Source organism: Anneissia japonica, unplaced genomic scaffold (genome assembly GCF_011630105.1).
Source record: "Anneissia japonica isolate Jap-2015-1 unplaced genomic scaffold, ASM1163010v1 scaffold288140_len288450_cov173, whole genome shotgun sequence".
NCBI lineage: Eukaryota > Metazoa > Echinodermata > Crinoidea > Comatulida > Comatulidae > Anneissia > Anneissia japonica.
The window spans coordinates 43,207-71,163 of record NW_022730127.1 but is presented as its reverse complement, the minus strand read 5'-3'; the positions used below and the strand labels follow the sequence as shown (position 1 = coordinate 71,163).

The following is a 27,957-nucleotide window of genomic DNA, read 5'->3' as shown; positions in this document are numbered from 1 at the left end:
GATGCAACTCCATTGCCACTCGATTGCCAGCCTTGAAACAAACCAAAACCCAGCCTAGAGGGAACCAAAGCCACCTATCCAGAGGCACCCACATTTTTGGATTAAACACAAGCAATTATAGTCAAGCTTGTTAGGCCGCTTTTTCCTCCCAGCATTAGCCCGACGGGAGTCTGATGTCCCTCACCAAAGTGGGCGTGGCTGGGCAGCGCTCAATATCAAAATAAAGGCTCATTAATCAATTTTAGAGTCTACTTATATGTAGAAAATACATTTATTTTTTCTCCCCAATGAAGAGGGCCTGGGGCCCCTCTCTCGGCTGGTGCCACCCCTGCCCAGCATGCATTGCAGTAATCAGTTGATGACATAATCAATTTTTTGCAACTTCTCTTTAAAATATATGTTTGTCTTTACTCTATACTGTATAATAGACTTGCGCACTATATCATAATTTTTCAATAAATCTCTCCAACCTGAATACGTAATATATACAGAGTCAAATTTAACTGATTAAAATAAGTTAAGTTGTCTGACGTGTTATATACAAGTATGTGATGGGTTGCTCTTCAAGCTAGGCATGATGTAAAGCACTTGGTTACTGCATCTCGTGCATATGGAATGTAAGACAGTGAGTACCTAAAAGAAAAAGCAAGAGATTAAAGGGTGCCATCAAAATTAAAGATAAAGTTATAGACATATCTCGGCTGATACTGGGATATTCTCAAACACGTAATTAAAATAATTCTCTTTCAGTTTTTTTGCTAAATTACAGACATTTTACTATGAAAATCCATATATTGAAAATTATTCTACTCAATAAAAGGTTTATGCAAAGAATATTGAAATGGAATTATATGTTTGTTTAAAAATATTTAAAACCAAATCCTATAACTTTATACTTAATTATACTATAACCATTTATATAATGAATGCTATATGTCAAATCATGATATCATCATTTGACCCCCACTTGTAATTTACTATCCCAAAACCATGCAATCAATTCTTCAATATAAGATGCAAGTCCCATCTAATGTATAGAGTACAAGTACACTAATTGCGTATTTATTTTTAAGTTCACTGGATTCAAATAAATACTTACCAGGTTAGGGCTAGAAATTGACCAATACAGAAAATGATTGCCAATGCAGCATTTTCCCACTGTAAAGATAAGAACACATCATTCCATTTATTTTATATTTTATAAAATAAAATGATTTAGTAATAATAATAATAATAATAATAATAATAAATTAAATTAAAAAATTTGTTTTAATATTTTTAATTATTCTTATATTTTAATTCCCTTAAAATCACCAAAAGGAAAATGTGGTTAAAATTTTAAATTATTGTTAGGCGGGAAATTCTTGCTTGCTTGCGGGAGTAAGGAAGGCTGTCCCGATTTCCAGGAGACTACCGCGACTTTCGAGAGATTTGGGACCCCTGCTGTAAAAAATGGGGTGACATCCACTTGTTAGGTAAGATAAGATAAGATTTATTGGTTCTCTCTTTTATAACAGAGGAACTCTGTTTTTCATAATAGTTCAGTTCTTTCAGTCATTGCTTTTAATAAATATGTTTTACAATGGTTATCAAATATGTTACAAATTTCAATATTCTGGTATGCATCAAAAATATTATCTAAAAGTAAGTGGTGCCTAAATTCACATGAACCTTCTAAGAAAATGTCCCAAAAGTACCTATTAATTTTACACAAGTCAGTTTTCAAATGTTCAAAACATGCATTTCTAATAGAGGATAGACAATCAAATAGAAAATGGTCGACCGTTTCTAATTCTCTTTTTTTGCAAATAATACAATGGCCTGAGTACATATCTGACCATGCCCGTTTTCTGCCTTCAAGATCTAGAACATTAGTTCTAGCTTTAAACTTTAAATGTGTACCTTTAAAATTGAATTTGTCCAAAAGGTAGTATTCTAAATTTGGTATATTTTTTAATTTAATGTAATCCTTCAGTGATGATTTTTTAGTTGCTTTTTGAAACCATTCTTTATTATTGTAATATGAGATCATATTACTAAAAGATTTTATCTACACTGAGTATTTTGTGGTTCCATATTATATATATCATTTAGATCATATTTGTCTAATAATGCTTTAATGTTATCAATCCATTTCCATCGTGTAAGTGATCTAACCTCCATAAGTGATTTACATAGTAGAAAGACTCGGTCGACGGCTCTTAATAAAAACTCCCTTGTAGCGTTCACAGGGAGTTCTTATGGCTTAGTGTGTGCTTCTAGAGCACAATATTAGGGCTGTCTCTTATACACATCTAGATGTGTATAAGAGACAGCTGTTATACTCTGTATATAGTACTGTATTGTAAGGTGTGTATCTTACCTGGCTATAATTAAACCTCCTTGTAAGATGACACGTAGGAGAAAGGCAATTATTACAGAATGATAAAATAACAATTGTGAAATCTCTATGGTAACGTAATCTGTAACTGTAGGAAATTATATTTCCAATTCATTTAGTTGTACTATATATAAGTCAGTCGTGCCATCCTCATTTTCATTTCTACATAATTATCCCGTCCTCGAGCAGATACTAATTTGATTTAGTGTCTGGTATTTTTGCAGCTTGTGTGCAAAAAGCTCAAAGCTGTTGTTTTACATCACAATGATTATTTCGTTGCTAGTCCAAGCTCTTAAAACGTTGACTGCCAGACTGTTTTTTAACGTTCCTTCCGGTGTGCCAAAACAAGTTTACATGTACAAATATACTTTTTTGAAATTTTATCTAGTCATACTGTATATCATCAAAATGATGTGTCTAATAAATTGACAGGAAAATATTAGGAGGGCGGGTAAACTCGTCGACGGCAGTGATAACAATTTTTTGCCAAGTGCGAGTTATCTCGTCTGAAATTTTGCATGGGTTGGTATGTTCAAAGGACGCCCGAATTGTGCACACTCGAGTGTACTACCGGCAACATAACACAACAAACACACATGTCATTTGTACGTTATAGTGCAGGTGTATCTTAACCGAACTACTAGCCGTTGAATCTATGGTTCTACAATGTATAACAAAGAAGTTATAAACGCTAGAATGTTACACCAATTTTGATGAGTATACTCATCCCTGGCTCCCTAAGCAACACCTTGTGAGCGAGTATACTCGTTGCTGGTAGTCAACGTGTTAACAACCATAAACCTAACAAATCTCGCTCTACGGCGCTAATGAACACGCGTAGAAAGGCGTATGGTTTTGATTATGCGAGATAACAAGGTGATTGACTATAGAACTGCAAATAGAAGGCAATGTTGAAATAATACCTGATTGTTTACATTACATTTTTATCACTTTAACGTATGTCTACCAAGACATTAGTGGTTCTACCTAATAATAAACTCAATTTACACCCACCACAACCAAATTATTCACTGTATGGAAGAGTGTATGTGCACATGCTAGCTTTCTCATGCACAGCTAATGCACACGCACAGTTAATATTAACTATCGCTACAACCAGCAGTTTGATTAAAATACATGTGTATAAAAACAAGGTGACTGACTGGTGCATCAAGTTATTCAGACACTATAGAAAAAAAAACATCTAATAATAAAAGCCATTATTTCGTTCAAAATATTTATTTTTTTAAGAAAATAACATTTTTAGAAATAATGGCTCATGATCGGCTTCTATTTTCTAAAGTGTCCTCAGAACAACTATAACTGCATACCAGACTTTTAAAAAATAGAAATTTATGAAGAACTTTACGATATTGAGATGCAAGATATATAATATATTTTTACATATTTTTAATAACTTTTTTCTTAGGAGCAGTAGTGGACCACTGTAATACCTGTAACAACATCCCAGATATAATAACACATCCATTCCTGGTAACAACCAGATAAGCTTTGGTTGTATTATGGTACTTACCCATAATGCTGCACACAAGGTGAGACCAAGAAGAAGAAACACAAGGATCGTTGCCACAAGCCTTGTTGGTTTGAACATATTTTTCAGCTGACGAACTGGCCCCATCAAGAAGAAAGTACTACGCATTCAAAGTGACAGTAGAATTATTCACAAAATACATAAAAATTTTATCAAACATTATTTATAATAATAATAATAACTTATTAAAAAAACACATGAAACTCAGCTTCCTGAATATTCCATAATGCTGCATAATACTACAGTGTACTGGCAAGTTAGCATAGCAGAGAGAAATCGGGCTTTAGCCAATAGGGACTTTGGTATTATTCCACTAACGTACAAAAAGGGATCGGGGGGGGGGGGAAAGGGGAGGAGGGCGGAAGAATGCGGCAAATGTGAAATAAGGGATTGATGATTAAGTGAGGGATGCTAGCCAACTCGAGATTTTTATCTACTTGAGTGTGATTTCTTGGCTTTGAAGATTTTCAATGGGGGATGACTGACTGGGTGGGGCCCCCACAAGTTTTTTTTAGGGGACCCCCCTCCCCTAGGTACGACACTGGTTTGAAAACTGCCAATGCTGCCATTACTTGCATCCTTGGATAAGACACTTTGCTCAAATTACAGTACCTCGTCCTAATTAGGAGGTAAGCTGTTGATTGGGTTTGCATAATAGCACATGTGTTCAGTATAAACTCAGTAAACTATTCAACAGAGTGCATTTTCTCAGTATACTGGTCAGATAAAGCACTTCACTGCAGCCGGTGTGGATCCCCAGGGGCCTATTAAACCCAAATTTTCTTGTTGATTTCAACAACGATAATCATTTACATTTATCCATTTAAATTCCTGGGTGAAAACATGAATAGTGCCTTTTCCAAGAACAAACAAGCAACTAGCCTCTGACTCGACCCCCTTGATCAGTAATTTAGGTGCTACTGTAAGCCTTGCAGTGGCGCTTGAAATATGCCGACAAGGGGTCTGACATGTCCAACGGAGGGGTCCGAGCCAAGAGGCCAACAAAGACTCGGTCGACGGCTCTTAATAAAAACTCCCTTGTAGCGTTCACAGGGAGTTCTTATGGCTTAGTGTGTGCTTCTAGAGCACAATATTAGGGATTGGCATTCAAAATAACGTTATTTGGATAGGCAAATTATTATTTTTCTTATTTTTGATCCGACGATCTAGCCATGCATCGGAAGACAGGGGTTCAGGCCTGTCCGATTGGGGGAAGGATGCCCCCTGCTAGCGCCACCTCTGCTAAGCCTTACTGCACCAAATACTTCCCCATAATTATAAATATAATATTAAATAATCTTTCACTATTTTATCATTTTTAAATCATTAATTTAATTTCAAATAATGTACATTACAATGTTACAATTTAAGCATTGTGCATATTTTTATTTCACATTAATACTAAATTTAATATAAGAAATGACAGAAACATACAAAATCACGGTTAAAAATGCAATGGAAGGCAAGTTAATAATATATATTTTTTATGTGCTTGCATCAGAAAAATGGAGTGATGTTTTGCCCTCCTTGACGTATTATCATACTAAATATTAATTACCTTTCAAAATACTTTGCTTTGCTATGGGGATCAAATTCAACACTAAGCATTAGGCGCAAGCTTTGTGGTCTAGTTGTTATGACACCAGGCTAATTAACTGGAGGTCATGGGTTTGATTCCCACCCGAATCACTTGCAAATGTTTTAATATTCAACATGATGAGACATTAGGGTAGGGCAAAACATTACTCCAAGTTAGTATATAGTAGTGTACCTTGCAACTGACATTATGTTACCAATTGTATAAAAAACAGCGAACAGAGCAAGACTGAGCAAAATAAAACAGACCCCCTGTGCAAGAAAGTTGAAAAGAGTGCACTAGGTTAATAACATGCAAGATATAAACAACAAAAGCAGTAGACAAAACATCAAGTACACAGTAAATTTATATTTTGACATGCTACCAAACAATTAGGCAGATACAGTTAATTCCACAGAAGATAGAGTAGCAAATACTTGATTCTTTCATTCATTCACTCACTCATTTGTTCAACGTTTCAAGCAAGCAACCAACCAACCCGACTCAAATATATCCTCATAGAGGTACAATAAAAAGCAACAAATGTTATAAAGTATTCATAATGTAAGAAAAATAATTTTGCATTATGTTTCAGAACCAAACCCCCCACAAAGTAGGCATATCTTTTTCAATTTTTTTTTTTTTTTCTCTTTATTTTTTTTCCCCGAAAAGTAAAAAAATATGTATGAGGTTTAAATGTATGTTAATATGAAGTGTTAATGAATAAATTTTAAATTTGAGAAATAAAAATAATTTTATCTCAGCATTTGCCGCCATGATATGATGATATTAACTAATGATTGGATTGGATTGGATTTATTCGGTGTAAACAACTACGACAGCCGACAAGTCTAGAAGAAGACTTATTTCCATTGGGGTCCTTCTGGTGGTGACTGGGCAGTACACCGGGAGACAATGCCCTACTCTTTTCCAAAGAGTGTACTGCATTCTTTAACGTGCACAATGTGCGCTATTATAACTTGTATTTCTGCCCTCCAGTTGAAACACAAGGAGAGGCAGCGGTGGGAATTGAACTGGGGACCTAGAGATCTCCACGGTTCAGCGCACACACAGTGGCTACTACCAGATTAGCCGTCTGAGCTAAGCTGCTCTCCGATGATGGTAATAACAATAATATATACAGTGAACCAATTCCTAATTATAATTGGATGTTACTGTTGATGGATAGGTTTATGACTGGTGTAACAATAGCCACTGCTAAAAAATATAACAATAAAAATAATAATAAATGTACTATTAAATGCAGACCTGCTAATCTTTTTTGGTAAAAAACTCTTGAATTCTGAGCGACACAGAAATATGTTACCCAATTCCAACATTCATATCCATACTCGTACAAATATGAGAAGGGGATCAGGTTGGAAAGACAGACCACTACAGAAAGTCCACTAATCCTCAGTTGGTTTAAGCTGCTAATCTCACGAAGGTAACACTTAGGCCTGATGATATTTGTGAAATATGGACTTTCCTTTGTTCATTTGTAATCTATTTTTAAATTATTTTTTTATTTTACAGGCATATATTTTAATAATGCAATGATGTTGTAAACTTAGATTGTTTGCTGTCTTGTACCGTTTTCTAAGTGTTTTTATACCTAAATAAATCATAAGTCTAAAAATTAAATAATAACAATAATGGAGCAACAATACTTATTAAAAGTTAATTTTATTTTTAGTATTAGCCTACTGATTATAACTGCAAAGATTGTTCAAAGAACAGAAACAGGAATAGCAACAAATATTTGTCTTAACACTACTGAACATGCATACAGTATTCAACATTTTGATACAGGTAAGCTAACTCAAAGAGGTCCTCATAATGGTAAATTTTTTATCATGCTGTCCACTGCTAGTGGAACTTGCCATTGTGATTAAATACTTCACTTTTTATCCTCATCCTTATGATGATCTATAACACTGAACAGGTCAAAATATTGAATCAATCTATTTGGAGTATGTTTTATATTAAATGAAGCAACATAGTACTAGGTTTCTATTTTTAGTATAATAACTGATCAGAGATCATATAGGAATAACAAGAAAAAAAGTACAATAATTGTTAATGTTAGCATGTGACACTCAACATGTAGATGGGAACACACAAACAACAAATGCAGGCATAGCGAAAAAAAAGTATCCTCATTACACTCAGTGATCTAAATTAGCTGGCTGTTTAAAATGCAATAGACTTACCTGCCAAAGGCTGCCAAATTACCGAGTGTGTAGAACATTGCAAACAACCGAAGTGAACTGGATGAGGGCAGAACTAACATGACGGTTGACTACGATGATGAATGAAGAGTAAAATGATAATGAAAACAAAAGAAAACATGAAGAAACACTGAGTGATTTTGATTGTGATGTCATATTATAACAATAATAATAACAATAATAATAATAATAATAATAATAATAATAATAATAATAATAATAATAATAATAATAATTTACATTTCATGGCACAGTGCCTCTATGCGCTTTACAGCAAATTATAAAATGAAAAGCATGATGATTTCCCACAAAAAACTAAATTGTTAGTTTCAAATTTGAAAGCATTTTTGGGGAGGGTATTTACTATTTACTACCCTACAGTAGTAAGCAGGTCCTGGTAAATAATAAAAAAAAATTTTTTATAAAAGAAATAAAGTGAATCTTCGTAATGTATTTTAGCATTTTTGTTTCCTCCTCTTTATCTTTAGGCTTTGACAACAATCTTTCAGATCATAATAATTATTATTTTCCATGGAAAAATTATGTTTTTTTTGTTAAGTAGCAATTTTAAAATTTTTCATGAGCCTGAAAAATTTTATATGTGCAGGGACATGAAAAATGCAATCAATTATACATGGCCTAACACACTGATGATAGCGTCTTTATATATCCCTCTTAAAGAGGAATAGGCATTCCTACTTAAAAAGGTTTAGTTTCTGAACGAGGTTCTACAAAGAACCGTGAATGTGATGTACTGCAATACAGGCAACAATGAGGCCATAAAATGAGATATTAATGGTAGCCATGGTAGCAATGATATGGAAAATTAATGATCAAAAAAGCATCTTGATAATAAGCAAATCGGAGAACTCTACAGTGGACATGTTCTGTATTCATAACTGATCACTAAAATTTCAATTGCCTGCATCTGATCAATTCATATTTTAAATTTTAAATACAGTTACATAAAAAAACATAAATTATAGGCCTACTGATGGATATTTTCAATTTCCATAATTATGTTGCATACAGTAAATGACGCTGATGGTTAAAATAATGTGAAACCAACAGTGAGAGGACTTTATTTAATATTCATCAAATACTTTTGTTTAAAAATAATAAAATATAATAATATAAATATAAAATAATATTGTATATATTTTGTAAGGATGTCAAGACAAGGGAGAACAAAACTATAAAAATCCCATCAGAATTTAAAAATATATTAAACAAAATTAATACTATCTGCTGGGGCGGAAGCAGGATTGGGCAGTAGGGGGTGCGTGAGATTCCGCACCACCTCAGTCCCATCATGGTTGGGGTTGAAGTTCAGACATTTTGAGAATATGGACCTTAAAAATCTAATACTGGTACTATACATATCAACAATACAATACAACAACTATTTTGCTTAATACAATTCAGTGGGGTGCAATCACATTGTCTGCACCCTCCTGCATCCGCCCCAGATCTGAGCATTTAACTTAAAATACCAATTAGGCATTTAGGTTTGAAAACACATTTGAAATCTTTTTTTCCTATTGAAATTTGATGAGGACAACAATATCTACCAGTACCAGCATCAAAGCTACATCATGTGACAGATACTCGTGGTTACTACTTACATGTAGTACTTTAGCATATTATACTGTACATATCATATGACCTAAATAATTAATATTACAGTTGAACTTTCCCAAGTCAAATCCAAAATGCCGTTGAAGAATTGTTCAATTTAGATAAAATTTGACTTACAGATTGTTAATTAATTGAAAACAACAATTTGGCATGTAAAATAAGTTTGACTTGGAAATTATTCGAGTTAGACAAAGTCGACTTAGGCAAGTTTAACTGTATAATTCATACTATTTATCATTGACAATAATATTATATAATAATAATAATAATAATAATAATAATAATAATAATAATAATAATAATAATAATTAATGAAAATAATAGTATTCGGTACAATAACATGTCAGGTATGGAAAAACTCCTATAATAATAATAATAATAATATAATAATAATAATAATAATAATAATATTAAGCTAATCATGAGAAACTTAAGAATACTGTAGTGATAAATAATGATGATGATGACAGTAATGATAACAACAACAAAAACAATATTAATTATAAAAATATGAATTAACCTAAAATTAAGTTTATATATTATAATAATTAATAATAATCATAATAATATAACTGTATTTTATCAAATTAAAAGTTAGATACTACTAGTTAGAATACGAATCTGTCTGTGTCACTTCCAGAAACCGTGAAACTTGCTTTGACTACCATTGGGGTATCAATCTGTACGTCAAATACTTCTGGCTATTATTTTCCACTATACTGTACATGTATATTCTCATGTACAAATTAAGATCGAAAAATAGGGGGTCATCTTATTTGGGCAACAAATACAAATTTGTATGTGCGGATTGACAGCAACACACAAACTTACTACTGAAAGGACTTTAATGGAGGGAGTTAAGATTTTGATGAACTTTTAAAAGTTCATGAAATGGTATTATTTGGATAATTAACCCTACACTTGGCTCCGTTTTTAGCCATAAAGACCATAAAAAGTAGCAAAAAATTCTGACAATGAAATAAGGGCGCGAGATGGGGGTGAGGGTACGCCCAACATACAACAATAGCCCAAAAATCTCTGAAACTCGGAGGGGGAGGAGGGGTCACCTTATACACGGAGCGTAAATTGAATATATCATCATTTTAGCTATTGTCTGTCCTATGCTGGGCGAAAGTCGTTGACGCCATATCATTCCATCTCACATATCAGTGTTGACACAAAAAATATGCATAATTAAACTAAAAATTAAGATATAAATTATATGTATGTGTATCCTTCTCTTTGATTGGACACTTTATATACTGTACAGTACTACCTTACCAAAATAGACAGTGTGCAACCAATCACAAAGCAGGCTATGAACCCCTTTAACCGTGTTGACCAGCTTAGAGTAGATCCATCATATACCTACAGTAAATAGAAAAATAGTTAAAAAATAGTTTGAATAAAAATACATTTTGACAGTTATTAATAATAGCATCTATCTTGAATTAACTCTGCTCTAAACACCACATGTTATTAGATTTCTATAATAAACATTGCGACTCTTAATCGAGTGTACATGCCAATCTGCCCTAATGTTTCACAAGAAATTAATACTGTGGTTTACAACTTAAAGGCAAAACCATACGCCTGTACCATTTTAAAACTCTAATAAATTGTAATAAACACTGATCTTAAATGCGCCATAAGCTTCTACTGTATAAATACAGTACAAAATAGTTGGCATGTGGGTTAGCTCAGTGCATATACCCTATAGTTCTCCGTGGTTTGGTATGAAACTCTCACTTTTATAGCGGGAGGTTACAGGTATAAATCCTCCTCTGCATACTTTTTTTTCATACAACTGAATAAAGAAACATTTCACTAGAGAGCTACTGTATGCTTGATACTATTTTAGCACCTTGTTCCTATTCGAGCACCTATTTTTTATCCACTGGCATAGCTTTAGATAATTTATTAAAAAGTAATACTGTTCAAGTTATATATAAAAAAGTACTTAAAATATCTATGATCCATCATGGGACCCCAGGTCAGGATTAAAAAAAAAACAAAAAAAAAAACAATTGTTTCAATGGAAATTGATAGTAATATAACCACCTCTCTAGCAAAGAAAAAGAAAGCAAAGTGATTACAACAACAAAGCAAAACTTATATTTCACTCTAGCAATTTGCAACTGGTGTCTACTTCCTGTATAGTCTTAAAATTTTAATAAATTCCCCTCCAATATTGAAAGCGCATGATTCTCTTAAAAATTTATACACAGGCCCACAGGATTCTGTAAGCATGGCTTTTCTTCCCATGGGAGCTACTGTAGGTAAAAAAAAAGCCTAACCACCCAGAAATCGGCCCTTATTTTTTAAAATATGCAGATGGATTTCTAGGCCAAATTTTTGCGCAAAGCTTACTGTACATTTACATTTATACTGAACGCTCGAATAAATCCCAGTCCCTCTGTTGGTACTTGACAATATATTCTGTTTTTGGAAATTTTTAATTTTTAAAATAATAAAAAGTTGTACCATTTTAAAATTCTTCCGGGATCAGCCGCCATATTTCAATATCTTCAGCTTCTACAAATTATAGTATAAATAGTTAGATCGCTTTTTTTCAGAGAATTGTGATTAATAATTTTCAACTTGTTACCATCTGAAGTTAGTTTATGTATCTAAGAGTTTATTTGCCAAATATAAACGTACAGTAGTACGATGTTCGCAATAGTATTTTTTTCATGGATAAATTTTTTATGTTTGATTTGCGATAGGTCTGCAAAGAGATATAGTAGGCGCCAGAAACATAAGCCTATCCAACAATGCTAGGCTAGGCCTAGCCTTACCCTGATTTAGGTTCTGTTATCAGACATAAAAACGGCCGACATGATATTTTCAATTGCTAGTTTGACACTTGTGAAATATAATATTTCATTGGAATTATTTCAAATTTGTTAAAGAAAATATTCTGACCGACATTTTGACAATTCAATAAACATATCTCAGGCATTCTCGATCGTCCACAGTGTGTGAGATGCGAAGTACAAAAAATAATCTCATTAGAGAGAGAGAGAGCGCACTTTATTTATTAATATTTATTGCTTTCCATGAAGTAAATTTACAAAGGAATTTTTAAAAAAGATAGAAAAAAAAAATATATAACAGGATAAAAACATATCATTAAACACACATCACATTTACAGAAATTAAACATAGAAAGCAGAGGACGACCCTTTTTAAGCCTGATGGCTTGTTTCAGAATGGGTTTACCTATACTTTACACAAAAGTGACAACATCCAGCGGATGCGATCTACAACTTTTGAATTTGCCTAGCAATGAAGAAGTTGCCGAGAAAATAGTAATCTCCTATCTATGAGAAATAGTCTCTTTTTTTCTTTTCTTTTTTTTTTTTTATCCTTTTGCGTACAACTAAAATTTATGCCAATATTTTTTCATGGTTTATAATAATTAGAGTAATACTTATGGATTTTTTCTAGAAAATAAAATCTTTTTTTAGTGAAATTTTGCCGGAAATGGGGCTTTACTAAAGCCCCATTCCCGGCAAAATTTCACTAAAAACTGACTTTTTTTAGAAAATATGCATTTGCATTACTCCAATTATTATAAATCATGGAAAAATCATTCTTAGGAATGTCTAAATTCAGTTAAACTAGCAATTCCGTATTATATTTATAAATCTTTATAACATTATACAAAAATTAGATTTTTCTTAAAAACTGAAATTTTGCCAGGAATGGGGCTTTAATATATTGTCTGATGCCCAGGTAGGCCTAGGCCTACCTACACGGTCGGTGGTTTCCACCAATCCATCCAGTGAGACGGAATACAATATTAGTAGTAGTAGGTAGTTTAACTAATGGGCTAGGCTAGGCCACTTCCTCATAGGACCTAGGCCTAGACTAGTTCCTCCAGTTAGAGGGCTATGCTAGCCTAGCGAGCGCCTTTGGATGGTATATAGATAGGCCTAACTAAGGCCCTATCTCAATTGAATCAGGTCAGGCCTAGCTTAGCCTAGGACTTTCTTTATTCAAACGTAATTAAATAATACAAATTGCATAAAAAAAAACGGCACAAACCTTTGTGATAATATCCTGTTCGTCGTCTTCTTCCTCCCCTCTTAAAACCCTTTTCAGTTTGTCCATAACTGAAAATAAAAACACTTACTTTTTCCAGAACTTACACTAAAACAACTAGGCCTATCTATCTCTTTTTTTTATGATGATGATGTGTTTACTGAGTATACTACTGTACATGATTCTCTCCTCTCCGCCCATCTGTCTTTCGAGTTGAGGGCGCAAACCGATGAATTTCTCTGAGCAGTAAGTTTATTGCGTTATAGTAGCGTTTAGTACTTATTAAAAATCGCGTAATATCAATTATTCCGTTTTAAATTAGTAATTTTATTTCTAAGTGGATATTGTATATTGTACATTCTTTTTTTTTTATTAATTGCCAAATAATTTTGGGTTTTTAAGGCTGAAAATCATTCAAATTAACATCCGTTTTTGCGTTTACTCTCAATGAAGACGCGTTGCTCTTAACTTTGCACACAATACAATCTCAACAATTTGTAGAATTTGTTTTCTAGATCTTGTGCGGCCGACGTCGTGAATTCCGGCGTCGTGTGGTAGAGTAGTTGGTTCAGGTCACGACGGTATAGAAAGTTGGAGAGTCAGCTTAAGGCAAAGATACGCTGCTTTTTAATCATTTAGCAACATCATTAACATCAAAATGTTGTCGAGAACGGCAAATTTAAGATGGTAAATAATGTTCTTTTATTTGAAATTTGTATTAGATATAACGCCCGTAGGACTGTTTGCATACGATCGACGAGCTTGAGAAGTTAGAACATGTGGTATGGTCATCTGGTCAGAATGGATTAAGCATTTTCGACTGACCTGGATTGTGAAAACTGGTATCTGATCAGTGACATATGACTCGTGTACCAGGGAGCCGGTTAGGCAGGGGCCTGGAACAGTACTGACGAGTATGGGAAGTACTACTACTGAGTCAGGCTCACATCCTCAAAATGTGTAACAAATCTATCAGACAGAAATTTAAAAGTTCCCCTGTGTGCTCAGCCCCTCTGGGATTTTTCTTTAAAAAATTCTAAAAATACTTTGATATGTCAAAAGGAATCCAAAATTTCAGCTTCTCCCCACTCCCCACTTGCTTTGTTCATTACAGTTTATGGCTCCTTTAACTTTCTACGGTTTTTATGAAGCTAGGCTCTATCTTCTGGATTAACAAAGATAAAAAGTTGTAAATTGCTATAAGATATTTGGCCCCGCTCTTTCATAAAATACCATTTAAATTGGGTAGTGCATTTTTATTAGAATGCTATATGGCCCCAAAAATCCCCCAAACCATTGTGCAAACATATATTTTCCCCTTTTCAGAGGGTCGTATCTTCTTATTATTCTTTTATTAAAGTAAGAAAGATAAAATTAAACATGTATGGCCCCCATAAAAAAAAATTAATTTATCACCCCCCTCCTTCATCACTTTTGAGGATTTTTTTTTTTTTTTTCTGCAATCAGCATACAAACGGTCATTTTTTCCATCTTTTTTTCACTTGAAAATCTCAGGATTTCTTGCAAATATGTTTACTGGTACAACAAAAACGTATTTTTAAATATAAATTTGATTCCATTCTTTTTAGATATTTGTCTCTAACCATTGATTAACTTGTGAACATCGGTAAAATAAGGGCGGGGTTAGCAAAAAAAAAAGGGAAAAAACCCTCCCTCCCTCATCAGTTCTTTGATAGGGTGATAAACTAAGTACTAATTTTTTTATGGGGCCTAATACATAGAATATGCTCGTACAGTACTACTACATAATATAAAATTTGCAAAGTAATTTAATAAAAGCAAAAATGAAGGTATTATGGGGTTCAAAAACATGGTTGCAGAAATATTGCCCCTAAATATACACTCAACTTTGACTGACTGACATATAAAATATGCTACCCAAATTTGAATGGTATTTCCTGAAAGATGGTCCAAAAATCAGTCAATGTAACAATTTACAACTTTTTATCTTTGTTATTCCAGAAGGTTAGCTTTTTAAAACCATATACAAAGTTAAAGGAGCCATTACCGGAATGAAAAAGGGGGCTTGGTACTTAAAATCCATAAGATCATAACTTAAAAACTGCTTTGAAATTGAAGCTGAAATTGTTTAGCCTTTTGACATATCAAGGTATTTTTATAATTTTTTAAAGGAAAATCCAAGGGGTGGCTGGGGGGGGGGCGGTGTCACATTGGCATGGTGGTTGAATTGAGCTGGAATGACCCTGTTCTTGTTTACTCACTGTTTTCTTAGTTTGCTGGGGCCAACATTGCGGACTGCAGCAGCCGTTTCAGTGCGTGCAGAGCACACCCTGCCAGATCTTCCATATGACTACTCGGCATTGGCACCCATCGTTAGCGGAGAGATCATGGAACTTCATCATAGGAAACATCACCAGACATATGTCAACAACTTGAATGCTGCAGAGGCTAAATTGAAAGAAGCCCAGGAAAAAGGTTCAATGGCCAAACATAGAAAAATATGTTTCCCATCCACTCCTGCTACCCTGTTGTTCTTAAAGTTGGTGGTGGTGGGAGGTTTTTTGAGGCAAAACACCAAGAAAATATGGACCTCAGAAATTGTACTTTCATACCTTTAGATAAGATTCTTAGCAGTAGACCTACTATGTTGATATCACCAATAGGCTTACAATACAACAATTATTTTTCTTCATACAATTTAAGGGGGTGTGATCACACTGTTTGCATCCACCCAGTAATTCATTGCCCAAATGCCAAATTGTCCATCATTACACCTACTAGTAATAGAAATAGTACATGTATGAATGGTAGTTTTCCACCTCATCCATGAAAAATTTGTAAACATCCTCCTCTATTGTTAAATTATTTAATATTATTACTTATTAATTAAAACGATGTGCACCAAATTATTTAATATTATTATTTATTTAAAAGATGTGTACCTCTGTTCCAAATGATCTAAATAACATAATAATCTAATTATCAAAAAATTAACAAAGCTTGTTCTATTTTCATTTCAGGAGATGTGAATGCAATGATAAGTCTCCAATCTGCAATCAAATTCAATGGAGGGGGACATATCAATCACTCTATCTTCTGGCAAAATCTCTCACCAAATGGTGGCGGACAACCTACAGGTGAAATGGGAGGTCATAAAAGTTTTGATTGTTTGGCATGGTGTCATCGATCATTCTGTTGCTTCATGTTGGCATTTACATTAACTTGATGGAGTGTTGGTAATGTTTTGAATAACATTAACAGGCAATATGAATATTCATTAGCCTAGTCTAGGCGTAGCATGTAGGTCTATAGGTATATTCTTCATTTAGGTGTATGTTCTTGAGTAAAAAATGTACACTGAATGTACATAGGACAGTGTTAGGTAAATAATGCAGGATATTTGATATGAATATTCATTATGGTGGTGAAGCATTTAGACCAGGTACTAGATAAGATTTGTTTATATTTAGCAATTAATAATGATGATAAAATATTCTTAGTTAAATAGAAAAATTGAAATTTCCAAGTCTTGTTTAGCATAATTTATTGCATATGTTTTTGATTCTATCTATATAAATAGTTAGTAGATATATATGTAATTATTACATTACATTCAATAAGTAATTCTAGGCAGGATTACCTATTGCAACTACTATGGTTGTATTTTTAATTTAATGTATTTGACAATTGTGTTGATATTGATAGGAATTAATAATGAACTATGGTAGTTCACATTTGTCAATTACATTATAATACATACTGTATGATTTGAACTAGTATGTGTCGCAGTTGTTAATTACAGCTAAACTAGTCCACAGTAAACTAGTACATGTTTGTTCAATACAATATACTGTATGATTTAAACTAGTTAAGTTACAACTAAACTAGTCCACAGTTGTTCCACACTGGCATTAGTATACAGCTAAACTAGTCCATAGTTTTCCACACTGGCATTAGTATACAATTAGACTAGTCCACAATTGACATGTCGACAAGGACGCAAAGCCCCGCCCACAAAGTCACGAAAACCTTAGACAATGGCGGCTAGACTACCGAGTTGGCGAACATTTTCTTTTCTATCAACCTTCTTTAAGAAAGAGAATTCAGGGTAGGTGGTATGCAAATGAATCATATTTTCATAGTGTTAATCTATGTCATGGAACAGGTGGGGAAATTTTTGTAAAAGCCTCTGTATTTTGCTCCCAAAGGAAGAGGGAAAAGCCGGATTCATTCACCCTCATTGTCGGCAAAGGCCAAGTCACTGATACGCACTGCTCGCGTAAATCTGGGTATCCATAACCAAGCATAGACATCTAGGACTGGGCTCACATGTATGTTTCGCGTTGACAACCAGCTGTCTAAGGAAATTAAAATGTCCGAGAAAAAACGAGAAAAAGTTTTTGATCATGTGACTAAATGACGCTCGCTGATTACGTTTATCTGTCAAATCTTGTCGAGATGTTAATTGTTCGACACTGGCATTAGTATACAGCTAAACTAGTCCACAGTTGTTCCACACTGGTAATAGTATGCTAAACTTGTCCACAGTTGTTTCAGACTGGCATTGGTATACAGTTAAACTAGTTCTCAGTTGTTCAATACTGGCATTAGTATACATAGTTAAAACTAGTCCACATTTGTTCATTACATTGTAATGTAACAACCTGTCCACATTACAGACATCAATCAATGTCACTGTCTTCTAATCTACACAATTTAAAGTTTAAATTCATTCAGAAATATCGCGGTCATGGAACATAATTTGAACATTTCTGTAACATTCATTTCTAAATTTTATTTTTAATATCTAACACGATCTCAATTCTGTTTTTCATCATTCACAAAACTTCTCATTTTGTACGTAAATACATTTAAAAACAACACTAGTTAATTTGCACATTTTGTCCTTTTTAGTTTAACAACAGTGCATTCAAAAGCAATTTCAGTGATAACCCTGTACAGTAAACGTTTAGATGATTTAGTTTCCCAACCTCAAGGTTGGGGTTTCGTTCCCTCTCTGTGCACTTCGCTTGTGTCCTTGAGCAAGGCACTATATCTGCCTTGCTTTTCTCCAAGCAGCAGTGTAGAGTGTAAATGGGTACCTGTTGGGGTTGTCTGGTATTGCGCCAATATGTGGACTCAATGACCAGAGAAAGCGGAGTGCTTTTAGTAACCTAATGGAAAGGCCTTATACAGTATGCATACCAAATAACGAAATAAACAATGATTTAATGTAGTATTAAGCTGCTGGTATTTCAGTTTAATGCATAAGTTGTTTTTGACTGTAAAAAAACTTAACAGCACAGCTTCTGTTTCCTGTGAACAATTTAATAATTATAAATCTTTTCCTTACCCTGTATGGTTGCAATGGCATCAAAATTTTAATCGCACTTGACTATGATTTAATGCATAACTGCTCTCTGCTGCAACATACAGTTACAGTATAAGGCCGTTCATAGTGAATGGTCAATCTTGTAATGCTTCTTTGCTAGAGATTGTTGCAAGTAACTGCTACACAATAATTTTCTACTTCTAATCAAGTCCATGTACAGCACTAAATTTTTCCCAGCCACAGCTGGACACACTTCTTTGCCTTGCGATTGTATCCACTGTTATTATCTTTAGGCATGATGTTCGATGTACTTTTATTTCTAGTTGTAGTGGTGGTAGATTTGGATTAAAAAGCAGGGCCACGGCGCGAACACTTTTACCATGACCCCATAATTAAAAGTTTAAACTTCTTTTGGCTTTCCATATTGTAACTTAAAATCATCTGTTTTGTTTTAATCAGGTGAGTTGGCTGATGCTATCAAACAAGACTTTGGGTCATTTGATAACATGGTAGAGAAAATGTCTGCTGCGACCATTGCTATACAAGGCTCGGGATGGGGATGGTTGGGTTACGATAACAGGAACATGTCTCTCACCATCGCAACATGCGCCAATCAAGATCCGCTTCTTCCCACAACCGGTGAGTAAAAAGTCTAAACGCCATCAGATCCTCCAAACTGTGTTAATAATAATAATAATAATAATAATAATAATAATAATAATAATATCTCGAATTTATATGGGTCAATTTCAAACAAGATCACGACATTTGACATTTGACCATTTGAAACCCAGTATTCTATTGTGACCCATACTCGAATGGACATTTCCACTAAGGTCCACCCTTGGATTTTGTGGCTATGGTCCCACAAAACAACAGAGTAAAAACCAGTGGCGTATCTGGGGTCGCCCTCACCCCCCCCCCAAGTCCTCCCCCCACTGTAAAGTAGTTAAAAATCACGTTATTTTCCAGATTTCCGCCCCTCAACTGATCATCAAGGGGCCCCCACTTCACCTTTGCACGCACACACACCCCCCTCCCCGCCTCCATCAGAACCCCCTTTTCAAGACTTCTAGATACGCCACTGGTAATAATAATATTTATTTGGCAATCAAGATATCATTTGCCATGAAAGAGAATAGACAATAAGGCTGAACAAACAGTTTGCTCTCTTTACTTACACTACATAACTTAAACATACTGTCAAAAATTCAAATTGATAAAACAAAAGGCAAAGGTCAAAAATAAACAATCAGGTAAAAAAAAAAAGCAAATATAAACAGTTAATAAATAGTCAATACATCGAGATATAGTGCTGGTGAGAGCAAACTTAAAACTTGTAATTGATAAGGATTGTTGAATGGGTTATGGTATCTGTTCCAGAGTCTTGGAAATGAAACATATGCTGAATTAATAAAAGTATAGTCTGCCCTCGCACCTTTCACTGAAACATAAGCAAGCACATGTGTTTGTGGGAAAACGTGTGTTTGTTGGACACGTGCATATTCCTGACACTGTTCTGATTGGTCAGTTGTAAAGTTTGATTGACACTCCAGCTATGTCCATTGTAACCAGTGATATCTACTATAATAGCTGGATTGTTGTTTTTGTTTTAGTGAGGCCACCAATCTAGTTGGAGGACCTAAGTGACATATCAGTTTAAACAAGTTTCTTTTGGCTTTTGTTTAAATTATTAAAAATAACGATTCTTACAATACTTTTACTTAGGCTATCCAACATAGTGTCGATGGCCTCAGTTTTTTCTGTAGAAGGATTGGCCGATGAGCAATCTAGCTATTATAGTAGAGATCAGTGATTGTAACTCAACTTAAACTTGGATATCACTATGGAACAACAAAACTTTTGTTTAGTTAGAAAAAAAAAATCCCTGTCGATTTGAACTAGGACGCTGGGATAAGAAAGCAAGCATCGTAACAACTAAGTTACAGATCCAATTTGTTGGAATTATTGTCCATTATACTTTCTAAATCTAAATGAATAAATTTTTTATGTATTTTTTATATTTCTTTCCTTTTTTAAACTAAAGGACTGTCACCTCTTTTGGGTATTGATGTCTGGGAGCATGCTTATTACCTTCAGTACAAGAACGTTAGACCAGATTACGTCAAAGCTATTTGGAATATTATCAACTGGCAAGATGTGTCGGAAAGATATCGCAATGCAATTAGCCAGGGTTTGTAATACAATTTAATGGCGATATCAGATATATATTATTATAATTAAAGATATCAGTGGATTGATAATTATTATATACAAAATTGAAAGCCATTGAACTGTTGCTGTAATAGAGCATAATTGAAATACCTATTGATGTATCAGTATACGTAATGTGAACCCGTAATTACGTTATCGCACGGTTTCCCCTTAAACTGATTTACATGGTGATAATGACAGTTCACATTTGTTCCAGAGTCGGCAAGTAATATACGTATACATATGGTTACAAGTTTCGCATAGTTGCACCCGCTGTTTTCTTTGAATACTAAAGATACGAACAAGTGTAAACAAAGATCGGATTTACTCAAAATTTGTATATCATAGATTATTGAATAGCATGCAATTTTAATTACAGTAGTTGTATATTGCCAGTATACAAGGACAACAAAACAATGAAGAACAAACATAAACTCATTACGAACAAGAAACATGAAATAATAATACAGCAGTCTAGTCCTATAGGCTTTCAATATTTTGGAATATTTGTTGGAATTATTGTCCATTATACTTTCTAAATCTAAATGAATAAATTTTTTATGTATTTTTTATATTTCTTTCCTTTTTTAAACTAAAGGACTGTCACCTCTTTTGGGTATTGATGTCTGGGAGCATGCTTATTACCTTCAGTACAAGAACGTTAGACCAGATTACGTCAAAGCTATTTGGAATATTATCAACTGGCAAGATGTGTCGGAAAGATATCGCAATGCAATTAGCCAGGGTTTGTAATACAATTTAATGGCGATATCAGATATATATTATTATAATTAAAGATATCAGTGGATTGATAATTATTATATACAAAATTGAAAGCCATTGAACTGTTGCTGTAATAGAGCATAATTGAAATACCTATTGTTTGCTTTATTTATGTTCAAATTAATGGAAAATATCAGTTATTATCTTTTGGCAGTTTTTTTAATTAGTTTACATTCATTTTTTTTTTCTGAAATAATATTTAAATCAGGCTATGATTAAAACTGTTTAATCCATAATTATACATTTTTGGAATGTGTTGTTTTCATTTTGTGTTTGATTTTGTATCTCTGGTATTTATTCAGGCTACCGTAATTTTCCACATTTATAGTCATATTGCATACATTTTACAATTACCTGTGTTGATATAGGAGAGTCTTGTAAAAGGTTGGTCACCGCAAGACCTTCTATTTCCATTTTCCAGACTAGTTTTTTTTTTTTTTTGTGGTAATGTCATAGGTCATAGGAGATATGATGCTATGTACATTAGCTGTTAAATCAGACCACAAATAACGGCAGGGTTCCAGACGTTAATTAGGTTACTCAGTGAATTCTGTGAAATATAATCTTTTTATTGTTGTATGTGCGCACCATACCAAATTCAATTGGCGTCCCATACCCTATTTTTAGGAATTCCTTTTCTAAATTAACTTACTCGTTGGTGGCGCTGTCCAGAATGAGAAAAAAAAAATAATAAGGGACTCTTGAGTCTTGTGCGAGTCAAAAAGCCAAGATCCCTCATAATGTCATGCAATCAGAGAGTTAACTACTGTGTAATATATTGACATATATGCTGATCTGAGCATATCGGATGGTTTAAGATGATTTCACTTTTCGTTTTCCCTAACAAAAGATTAAAATAACGAGAACAGATGAAATTCTTTCAACATGAACAAAATTATGATTTTCCTCAAAGATTAGGCCTACATATTAATAACAATATGTATGTTGTAATAAATGGAAACTTTTTTTGAAAGATCGATATACAGGAGTACTATACCTGAAATATGAAATAGAATAATACATTCAACTGCCACCAGTAAACACAAATCCATTCAATTATTTTTTTTACTATTTTATAGAGGTTTTACAATTGAAATTGTAAAGTACTCATTTAAATAAAATGAAATACTGTAGAATGATACAGTTCAACTGCCACTAGTAAACACAAATCCAATCAATTCATTTTTTACTATTTTATAGAGGTTTTACTATGAAATTAACAATTAATTGAAATCATTAATTTAGAGGGGGGAGGGAGATAGTTTAGCCGCCCCCCCCCCCCACGCCACTCCATTCTCAAAAAAATAACAAAAAACAAACAAAAACAAATCCCAAATTATAGACCCCTAAGGTATGGGCTAGGCCAACCTTTCTTGCAAGGCTAGCTAGGCCTTGGTCAAAACATGATGCAGACCTGTAAAACTTTCTTATTCCGTTTTCTCACATGTAAAAAGGTCGGACGAAATAATTCTTGGTAATTATGAAGGGAAAGGGAAGAGTGACACCCACAAATAGACACGAAGTACGAGACTTCGTTAAAAAAAAAAAAAAACTAAAGTAGGAATTATTCATATTATTCCATATTGTCAGAAATCATTAATATACTATTGGTACATCATTATATTCATTTAGACCGACTGATAAAGTTAATAAATTCTTGTTTAAAATTTGGTTGCAAGTCCAGTTTTAGGCTATATCATCAGCGTACATTCAATTTTTAGTTTTCATAATACTGTGGATGTAATTAAAAGGTTGATAAATTAAATTACCCTTTGAAAACCTTTTTTGTAAGATATTAAATACGTCGGTGCTATGGCCTGTCCAAATACACAAAGGCGTACAACCTGATATTTATGTGTAATTCCTTATGTAGAATCAAAATACAAGTGTTGCATTTAAATAAAGATTCGTTTAACTTCAGTTTAACGTGTATTTAATCTTTAGTTTTCATAATAAAGACAGTCTGTATACAGTAATTTAAAATATTTGCTGATTTCATGGAAAGGCGGATAAAGTACAGTATTTCCTTTTCTGTTTGATATAGGCCTGTCTAAGTGCAGATATTCAACTTAAATTATAAAGTCAAGATGTGCTTTACATACAGTACCGTAGTTGATTGTGTAATGTATTTAATGCCTCTTTCGTTCGGTAAATCGCAGCACCACTCGTGTCCCTACAAATGACCATAACAGCATTTCAGTAAACGATAAATTTCGGAGTGAGAATAGAGTTGGAGGTTGTGTGAATGTTCGTTGTATTCATAGATTGTTGGCATAGGTCTATGTAATACAATACGCACATGAAAAGTTTATCAAGCCTTTATGCTCTTAAAAGCTTTTAAACACTTCATTTTTCAAAAGCATTTTCTATTTTGAGGAGGGGAACACCCATTCCCAAACACACCCCGCTCGTCCACTGCCCCCTCCCCCTCTCCCTCCCTTCAATAAATCATATATCTGCTAAGTTACTGTATGTGCTGGTTCCAGAATAACCAATCAATATGATGTTCAAATGTCATCTCATATCTTTTGCTACAACCTGTACAGTGTATTTTTAACATAATAGCTTTATAAACATTTGTTCAGATAAATCTTATGTAATGAAGGGCGATTACAACGTTCTTGATGTACGTATAATAACTGTTATAATTTAATTTATATAGTACTTTATATACAAATTGTATTAATTTATATATATATATATATATATATATATATATATATATATACAATCTGTTCAACCATAAAACCTCTGTGGTATAATGGTTCGAATCCCTTTAGAGGCATTTTATTGCATAGACATTGAAGAACGTTGTCTTCAGATTGCGGTGTTGGCATCAACTCATCAGGAAACTGCACTTAAGTGCATGATGACTTAGTTTAGGTCAATTGTCCTTTCCATCTGGTGACACTGATCACGGAGTTATTAGACGTACATGATACAAGGCTCTGCAATCACGAGCGCATTATTTCAACACTTTTGATATATGATGTCATCCGAGTCAGCTGACTATTGGTGTGTAAACAAAAAAATGAGTTGCAATAAAAACAAAGCGACATGAACAATTGTAACAATTACTGACCTAGATACAAATAATGGCTGTGATGATAGCCGCCTATTGCTGTCTTTCTCATCCTCGCACACACTTTTTTTATCTCAACATTTGACTTTGTTTAGTTCGATGAACCATTCAACCAGTGGCGGATTTAGAGGGGGAGTCAGGAGCGTACGCACCCTCTATTTTTTGTATTTTTTTTTAAAATAGTAAAAATCAATCGAATACAAGTTAACATTAATAAGGTGATAGAATCTTAAGTGAATTGTCCCATTGCACCCCTACCGAAGGATCTTCCCTGAGACTCCCACTCGAACAATAATCCCCCTCTTCCTTGCGGGGCTGCATCCACCCTGCATTCAACTATAATATCCAGATAAAAGTGTTTTTCAAGGGATGTCTAACCAGTTAAAATACATAGCTGCTTGTATATATTTAAGTTTATTATCTAATAATTGTTCCTTTATTTATTTATTGGTTCACTCATTTTATAACAGAGGTAGCCCCCCCTCCCCTTTCCTTTTTTTTTGTTTTGTTTTGTTTTGAAAGTTTAAACAAATAAAGATATAACATTAAATAATTAATCGGCCAGAACTCCACAGAGGTTATTTCCCTGCGTCTAGAAAACAAATACAAATTTTCCGGGGCATGCCAACAGACCCCGCTCTCCCTTTCATGCAGCTCTGGATCCGCCCCTGAGAGGAACACTCCCTCAAAGAGATGTTCGACCCATATATATATATATATGGGCTTGAAAGTTAAAATTATGAAAATATGAAACATATTTTCAACTGAGAATATCATTGTACATGAAATTAAAAACAATAAATAAATATAATTTCAACAATTTTGTGTAAAGTTTTAGTAATCATTTAATTTTTTTAAGTTTGGCATGACGTTGTTACACTGGATGAGTTCTTGCGATGCACCATGTGGATGGTTCTCGAAGGGGAGATAGTAGTGTGGTTTGGTGGGGTGTGGGGGGCTATTGGCATTTCATGTTGCGTGCTTTGGCCGCCTTTAGGAAAATTTTCTCTTGAAGGTGATTGACGCGTGCTGTTCGAGGCATCGAGAAGTTCACGGCTAGTCAAGGGTCTTTTGTCGGAGTTGTGTCGTAGGAAATTCATTTTATTTTGGCCTATTTTTTTTTTATTTCATTTCAGTTCTTATGCCTTGTTAAGGATGCATCGCCTACGTGGTTGTGTGCCACTGTTACAAAAGTATCATTCCAAGTAAATTGTTATGAAGACTCTTCTGATGCTAAGTCACTCATAAACAAATCATAAACAATTTCAATTCCGATTTTCATCACATAGGCCGAACTCACTGCTTGTCTTCATCTAGATAAGTGGATGTGAGTTCAGAGAGAACCAGGCTAACATTGTCCCACTGTATGTCCATACAAATAATATTTATTTTATGGACACTTATGGGTCAGTCTGGCTAGGAAGCCGGGTGTGGATGAGAATAGGGAACAACATATATAGCCTAGGTGAGTAGTGGTTATTAATAGTTGTATTTAAGTGGGCCTACCATTCATAGACATAGGGCGATAGCTTGCAGATTACCTTTGGGGAAAGGGGGAAGAGGCAGTGGCGTATCTAGAAGTCTTGAAGGACTGATTAGTGGGGGGGGGTGCGAATTTGCAAAATATGGTTATTTTAGGTGATTTTAAACTACTTGACCGGCGCGAGAGGGGGGAGGGCGAGTAATTTTATTGGGGGGGGGGGCGTGCGCCCTCCCCTAGATACGCCACTGGGAAGGGGTGGCAGAATGATCTTACTTGCTCACACATTTTAACCTTGAAGTTCCCTCAACTTTACCTATTCGGCAAGTGACTCTTCAGGAAAATTCGCATCCGGCAAATTGGAGTTGTCCGATTTATCTGTTAATCCCTTGTGATTTCCAACAGCAGTCGCTATCCGGTTTTGAGTCGAGTGCGCCTTAATAGGCCATACTGTGATTCACATGGATGTGCTCATTACATCCGCTTTCTTATCGTTTCCAGGTCGTTTCCTTTTTTTCTATTTATCACCTTATTTACATACATTGATTTTTTTTTCTGTTATTGCAGAAATTTACTAGCGTTTAATTTTCTCAAAATTATTCAAACATGTTATTACGTACGTACAGGCCTCACCTAGAACACGATTCGCAAGAGTTCATACCAGAGTTTCAATGATGGGTAACAGGACTGATGGGTAGGGGAAGGGGATCCTTGGGAATATTGCTGGTGACCGGGACCATGAACAAACGAGGCGAAGGTATAGAGAGGATGAATATTATATGCTGATAAAGCATGGTTGATAATACACCGGTGATAATTGTCTCAGCTGAATGACGTAAATATTAAAATTTAATTAACAGTATGTGATAATTAATGTTTTGAGTTGACTAATGCTATAAGTTCAATGTGATTAACTTGGTGGTGTCAATGTCACATGGGAGAAGTGAGACGTCAGTACATCTCTCAACGTTGTGTCGGTGGGCTTCAGTGATCGTCACTAGCTTACTAATAATCTAGTAAGAACTATGATATAGGAAACATATTAGGATGCGAGTCTGTTGGGAGTGTGTTGATTACCTGGAAAATGAGGGGACATGGATGAATGGGGGAAGGGGGGCGGTACAGTATGGAAAACTTCCTACACTTCAGATGAGCAACGACTTGGCTAAAGATCAATGCTGGCTCAGGGACCAGCTCGGATGTGTGAAAAGTGAAACCGTTAATGCTGTTCAGAAATTGAGATCGTATTACACGGATGTAATCAGTGACATATGTTTGTTTTGTCATTCTTCCTACCGTCAACTTTGTTAATTACCTTCTCAATTAGAAAGTCAAAGCGACTGTAAATTTGATCCAATTTGTGTATTTATACTATATATATATATATATATATATATATATATATATATATAAAATGCTGGAATAGGAACTATCTGTTTATGTTATTGTATATATAATTGTATATCTAATATATTATATGAAGAAGGCGTGTCCACGTGTGTTTCGAAACATATGTAGAATATAATATATAACGTAACAGTAAAGAAACTCAAATACGCTCGCGTTGACAAAGACTACAGGAGTAGCCGAAATATTCGCCTAATAAATTTTAGTGTTTCTAAAGTCAACATCTTACGTATTTGAGTTTCTTTACCGTTAC

The 27,957-nt window shown here is 34.1% G+C and overlaps 2 protein-coding genes across 4 annotated transcripts; one reads left to right on the top strand and one right to left on the bottom strand.

Annotated features, from left to right (window-relative positions):
* Positions 1 to 19: 19 nt before the first annotated feature.
* LOC117114779 (vesicle transport protein SFT2B-like) lies at positions 20 to 13,616 on the bottom strand. Of its 2 annotated transcripts, none has more exons than XM_033258476.1 (6): positions 13,428 to 13,616; positions 10,659 to 10,745; positions 7,722 to 7,810; positions 3,915 to 4,032; positions 1,100 to 1,158; positions 20 to 633 (listed from the first exon to the last, which is right to left on the bottom strand). In XM_033258476.1, exons 1-6 carry the CDS (start codon positions 13,491 to 13,493, stop codon positions 564 to 566), a joined length of 489 nt encoding a protein of 162 aa, XP_033114367.1. In that variant the 5' UTR covers positions 13,494 to 13,616; the 3' UTR covers positions 20 to 563. The 2 variants fall into 2 exon arrangements, with proteins under 2 accessions (XP_033114367.1, XP_033114368.1); XM_033258477.1 differs by lacking the exon at positions 7,722 to 7,810 and adding an exon at positions 5,704 to 5,780.
* Positions 13,617 to 13,938: 322 nt separating this feature from the next.
* LOC117114778 (superoxide dismutase [Mn], mitochondrial-like) lies at positions 13,939 to 21,062 on the top strand. 2 transcript variants are annotated; one of them, XM_033258474.1, is made up of 5 exons: positions 13,939 to 14,111; positions 15,679 to 15,881; positions 16,427 to 16,555; positions 19,198 to 19,377; positions 20,786 to 21,062. In XM_033258474.1, exons 1-5 carry the CDS (start codon positions 14,083 to 14,085, stop codon positions 20,938 to 20,940), a joined length of 696 nt encoding a protein of 231 aa, XP_033114365.1. In that variant the 5' UTR covers positions 13,939 to 14,082; the 3' UTR covers positions 20,941 to 21,062. The 2 variants fall into 2 exon arrangements, with proteins under 2 accessions (XP_033114365.1, XP_033114366.1); XM_033258475.1 differs by having other exon boundaries at positions 13,940 to 14,111; positions 16,427 to 16,543.
* The last annotated feature ends 6,895 nt before the right edge of the window (positions 21,063 to 27,957 follow it).